This window comes from Teleopsis dalmanni, chromosome 1, assembly GCF_002237135.1.
Source record: "Teleopsis dalmanni isolate 2A chromosome 1, ASM223713v2, whole genome shotgun sequence".
NCBI lineage: Eukaryota > Metazoa > Arthropoda > Insecta > Diptera > Diopsidae > Teleopsis > Teleopsis dalmanni.
The window spans coordinates 131027528-131034045 of NC_051846.1; the positions used below are offsets into that span (position 1 = coordinate 131027528).

At 34.6% G+C, this 6518-nt stretch overlaps 1 protein-coding gene across 1 annotated transcript in view; it reads left to right on the forward strand.

Annotated features, from left to right (window-relative positions):
* Positions 1 to 4842, forward strand: part of LOC119666124 — a 9495-nt gene extending 4653 nt beyond the window's left edge. The window contains exon 3 of the mRNA XM_038075405.1: positions 4774 to 4842. Within this exon, the coding sequence (XP_037931333.1) occupies positions 4774 to 4842 (69 nt within the window). The remainder of the gene's footprint in view (positions 1 to 4773) is intronic.
* The last annotated feature ends 1676 nt before the right edge of the window (positions 4843 to 6518 follow it).

Below are 6518 nucleotides of genomic sequence, written 5' to 3' on the forward strand. Positions count from 1 at the left end.
AAATATCGAAAAATATACAGCGCGCGAATTTTAAATGAGAATTTCCGAAAACTTTTCAGTCTTAATGTATATTACAATTAGCATTATCCGACAACGATAAAATATTTAAATCCATGGATAAAAAAGAATTTAAAGAAATAATAAATAAGTTGCAAGGAGAGAATAACAACAATATACTATGCTGACTAACTGAAAGCACGTCTAAGACCATCTCTTAATAATGCGAGAAACTACCTATAAAAGAAACTACCTTTAAAAGAAACTACCTATAAAAGTTATAAACAAAAGACATTTAACAAAAAGTAATACCAATCAGACTAAAGTAAAGATAGGAGATGAAATATTAGTAGAAGCACAAAATAGACGAAAAGGTACAAGTCCATGTTGTGTGTCTAGTCTAGCTAGATATATTAACATAAAATATTGTTACTTTACAGACCATTTTTGTGGGGTGTATGTAATGTAAAATGAATTTAAAAATAGAAGTCAATTCTGCAAACAAGGCGGAAGCATTGTTGCAAAATATTATTAAGTTCAGCTATTGAACTAAATATTTATTTTATGCAAAATTGCATGGACCGAATATTAGTAGTTACCAAAAGGTAACTGGGTCCATACTTAACCTTCAATTTTCTGCAGAACTGTAGAAAATAATGGAAATTTCCGATCATGCATTACGCATTATGATCAATGTTTTCACTGTTTCCAAAAGGTGAAAACGTGGGTGGGAGTTTCCAAACCGATCAGTTGTTTTTTGGCAGTTGTGTAAACAATAAATGAAAATTTAAATAAATGTGGAAATAACAGAAAATTAAATGTTAAGGGTTTCATTTTAACGTAATTGAGGTAATAACAAACAGTATCGAGAACAACAACCACAGCATCAATATCAGCAACTACAATAGCAACGTCACACACGACCTCACCAATAGCGACAGCGGGTGTACTACTAATTGTTTTTGGGTGGTCTGTTGGGAAGACCCGTATGTTTTCACTGGCGATAATGACGGGTCCTCCCAACAGACTACCCAAAAACAATTAGTAGTACACCCGCTGTCGCTATTGGTGAGGTCATGTGTGACGTTGCTATTATAGTTGCTGATATTGATGCTGTGGTTGTTGATATAAAGTAATAGATATCCAAGGTAGCAATACTGTAATTAAAAACGGCAATGAAACAAAAGCATTACATAAGAATAACACAAAGTTATTTCAAAGATAAAATAAATTTTTTTTTTGATTATTATCGTTAAGTAAGGTTGTAACGAACCTTTTCCGCCAAGGTTTCGATCGCCTGATCCCAGGTTCAGTCCAATAAATTTTCCTTGATAGGAACAGTGGAAAGTAAATGATTTAGTGGTAGAGAAATAGAGTTTTATCTTCTTATAAATAAGATCTGGTACGAAATGTGAATTTCGTATCCACGACGGTGAGTTAATGAATTCCTGATAGAAATGTCGATATCTCTTCACCTATAAATAAGATTTGACACGAAATGTCAATTCTGTGTCCACGACGGAGAGTTAATAAATTGGTGATAGAGATGTGAATTTTTGTCCACCTATAAAGTTTACCGAAAGTAGAGAAGTAAATTTCTACTTGTGTCAGATTTAGCACTAAGATTTAGCACTTAGTGAATCGGTATTGATGCTAGCTCAATGCTTTGCTAACTGCCTCCTGAGAATGACTGTTGCAAAAAATGTAGATTCTTAGCAGTATAATTGATTTTGTGTTAGTATAATGTTCTTATGGTTTTATTAAATTGATAAATAAAAGACACGTCATAGAAGTTCAACTCATTATTCATAACTATGTCTTACATTCTTAAAACTTCTTAAAACTGCCCTAAAATACCATGCGCACAAGCGCACATATGCTTACCTACATAGGCATTATTCTTTTATGTACAGAGTAGCATGCATGCACTAGCAAATATATAACAATATAACTTCGTTGCGCAATCGATATTGTTGTTCGGGCGATAAGCACTAGAAATATGCTAGGTAAGTACATTCCATGTCGCTGGTCATAACAAAGTATGTCTGAAATTAGTTACTTAGATGCATATACGCTACATTAGTAATGTGGATTTCTATGAAAATGCATTAGGCAGCACTAGTAATACTATATGATCGCAAATTCACTGTGGTACTAACTGTCTCATGAGAATGACTGTTGAAGGAATATAGATTCTTAGCAGTGTAATTGATTTTGTGTTAGAAATGTGGATTTCTAACACAAATAAAATAAATAAATAAATAATATTATTTCTATATTTTAGTAATTTAACTTTAACTTCAATATTTATTAATTTCATTTAATTGTATATATACAGTGAATATTTTATTTTGAATATAAATATATAAATAAAATAAATATTAAATAGTAATATTATATAAGAATCATTATACAAGAATATTATATAACTAAATGTAAACAAAAATTTTATATCAAATATATGTATATATAATAATATTACCTAATTCTATGCTGTATTTTACGAATAAATTGAAACTTTTACTAAATATAGAATACTAAAAGAAATATAACAATAAATTAAATATTTTTACTTACTTATCGTCGTTGGTCAATTCAAAATTTTTTTATTAAATTACTCATTTCTAAAGTTTCTTTTTAAAGGGTGAGGGTGTCGCGTCATATTACCCTTGAACACACACAATGTACTGTGTGCGGTAATTAGCATGACACATTTACCCAAAATCATTTAAGTTTCCATCTGTGTGTTGTTAGGACGGAAATTGACATTAAATTTCCGCCTACATAAATATACATTGGACACTTCACTTTGGTACAAACATTACAATGGACTAAAAAAAATACCACCACAACATAGTTTTATCTATTTTACGCACAACACAGCTGCTATTATCACAAACACCTAATATAACACTTACTGGTAACAAATGTTGAAGGTACCTGAAATAAAGTTCACTAAATAAATATTAAACATATTTATTATAAACTACTTACCAAAACCCACCCGCGCATGAAACTAATTGCAGCATGAACCATCAACATAACCAAGTGATCTGCAAGTACATTGAATTAAAATTTAAAAGTTAAAAATATAATTAATTAAATGAATAATATATTTACCTTATTTATTTATGAATTATATTTATATTTTGTTGTGAATACATTCTAATATTTATTAAATTAAATTAAAAATTACAAAATTAGCACCGAATGTATTTTAAATCACGTTTTACAATAATAAAAACAAAGCAGCATAATAGCGAAATAAGAAAACAAGAACTGCCAAAAATATTCGCCGTAAGAGAAACTCAAAGAAAAGTAAAATGCACAAGCTGGATACCGCACACAACATTAAACAAAAAATTACAGAACAACAAAGCAAACAAGACTTGTATGACATCAGCTGTAAACATAATGATACGCTACGAAAAAGCTCGGGCAGTAGGATATTTAAGAAGTACATTTTTGCTCAGACGGAAAATACAACAGCTGGAAAATACAAGTTCAAATTAGCACTAGTTGCACATAGAAAAATCTGTATATAAAGAAATTAATCAAACAAAGGAATATATCCATATCAGGGTATAAACAAAGGAGTAACTCACATTTAAAATTATAGCGTTACGATCGGATGTAGTACGCCTACTGCAAGTGAAATAATTTTTAATTAAAACACAAAGGAATATATCCATATCAGATTATATTCAAACGAAAGAATAATTTACATTTAAAATTATAGCACTGCGATCGGCTGTAATACGTCTACTGCAAGTGAAATAATTCTTAATTAAAATACAAAAGAATATTTCCATATAAGGATCTATTTAATTGAAGGTATTTAATCAGAAATTAAATCGTTACAACCGGCTGTAGCACGTCTACTGTAGTCGACGACATTCAAGTCAAATACAAAAAAATATTTCCATATAAGAATCCACGGCTTAAAAACTAGGAAGGTGCTCAGTTGACCACGAGCACCGGGTAAAACATTCCCGGTGTTGACCTTATGACAGCGTACCTTCCCAGGGCAGCAGGCGTCGAAAACGAAAAACTGCTAAAGCTGATGGTAATACAGAATGAAGGACTCCACACACATCTGTGGAGAATACTCAAAAGCAAGGAGATGAAGAATGGGAAGCTGCTAATGATTGGGATCGACGACCGATCGTTAGAAGCTATAAGAACGACAAACTGTAGAATCGCCTACAGGTTCAGCTCTATCCCTGTTCACCTCCACAAGAACAGGACGGGTAAAGACACCGTAGAAACTGAAGACAACGAATCATCACCAATTCCGGGGGTAGAAATACCGGAGGTGGTGGTAAGAAGCATTAAAGCAGGGGCTACAAAGAGCGAGCATGTTCAAGAAATCAGCATTCTACCTCATGAAAATGAGGACATTGATGACCTCGACATGACCATGCAAAACTTGGCGGAAACGGAAAACTCGGACCGATTCTCTCTGTTGGATATCGATGATGGCCTACTGACAGAGAAGAAAACTAAGGCCTAAATAACATCTATGACCAGTATAAAAATAGCTTAAATAAATCTACATCATGCGAAAGCTGCCTCGGTGGTTATCGCGAGAGCAACACTCAAGAACAACCTGAGTGTAATACTGGTCTAAAAGCCTTGGATTTTCAAAAACCGGGTTTGTGGCTTAGCCACTAAATACATACAGGCAATATGGGATGTCAGATGTGATAACCCCTGGACTTGTATGTTATTGAATAAAAATATTAACTTTCTTTGTCTTTCAGAATTCCTCTCCAGGGACTTATTAGCAGTCCAGATTCCTATCAACATCAATGGGAATCCCAGAAGCATCGTCTTAGCAACTGAATATCTACCAGGTGACGAAACTCAGGTACCACCTGAGGGCATATGCAGGCTGGTGGAATACTGCATGAATAAGAAGCTACCGCTTATACTCGGATGCGACGCTAACGCACATAATGAGGTGTGGGGCAGCACAAATACCAACAAACAGGATGAGTACCTTCTAGAGTTTATTATTAAAAATAAATTAGAAATTATAAATATAGGGAATACACCAACCTTTGTAAATAGGATACGCGAAGAGGTTCTAGATATAAAGCTAGGAAATACTCTAGATAGCGAACTAGTTAAGAATTGGATAGTTTCTAATGAACCATCGATGTCAGACCATAAAATTATAAGATCTTACATTGAAGGAGCACCCCATATCAATAGAATAGCTAGGAATTCTAGGAAAACAGACTGGGAAAAATACCAGAATAACCCAGGAATTAACCTAAGCCAATCAGATATAGGGAGAAATATTCAGCATGTACCAAGGACGTACCTTGGTGGAACAAGAAACTAACGATACCAAGAACAACGGCTCGAAGGCTATTCAACCGATCCAAGCGCACTGGATCCTGGACCGAATATAGAAGCACTCTCACCATCTATAATAAGGAAATTAGGAGAGCATAAAGAGAAAGCTTTAATATGTTCTGTACCAACATAGAATACACGACGGAGGCAAAATATTAATCAGAGAGAAAACACTCTCCTCAACCAATCTTAAAAGAGATGACAATACGTACACGGCAGGTGAGGAAGGAAGGATCCAATTACTTCTCGAGACTCACTTCCCAGGATCCTCCAGCATTGAGGAACAAAAACTGAGAATATCAATTAAGAAGTTTGCCAAACAGCAGATAAAGAAGCCTAGGCTATTGCCAAGCAAAAATGTGTGTTACGACAGCTAGGATCAAATGGGCAGTGAAAACCTTTAAACCATTTAAATCACCTGGCATAGATGGTATACTTCCAGCACTTATTTAACAGGGATTAAAATACCTGCTAACCCCGCTGATGAAGATAACTAGGGCTAGCATTGCGTTTGGGTATATACTAAACGGTTGGAAAAAGGCAAATGCAGTTTTCATACCAAAAACAGGCAAAAAGGATCCACTCCATCCAAAATCCTTCAGACCCATTTGTCTTATATCCTTCATGCTAAAAACATTAGAAAAAGTTGTGGATAACTTTATCAGAACGACAGCACTTGTAACTACCCCTTTACATTCATGCCAACACGCGTACAGGGCGGGGAGATCCACTGAAACCGCTTTGTTTGAGCTGACAAATATGATGGGGGATAGTATTGAGAAGAAGGAAACAACAATATGCGCATTTCTAGATATAGAAGGTGCCTTTGACAATACTTCACATGACGCTATAAACAGAGGAAGAAACTCTACGCTGGCACGGTGGATGAGCAACATGCTTCGAACTAGTTCGGGCCTGATAAAGATGAATACCATACGAGGATGTCCACAAGGTGGGGTTCTCCCACCACTCTTGTGGAGCATACTGGTGGATGAACTACTTCACGAAGTAGGAAACAACGGACTAGCAGTACTAGGTTATGCGGATGACGTAGTCATAACAAGCGGAGGAAAATTTGAAAATACTCTATGTGACAGAATCCAATATGGATTAGAAATCACAAGAAACTGATGCAACAAGATAGGACTGAGTATAAA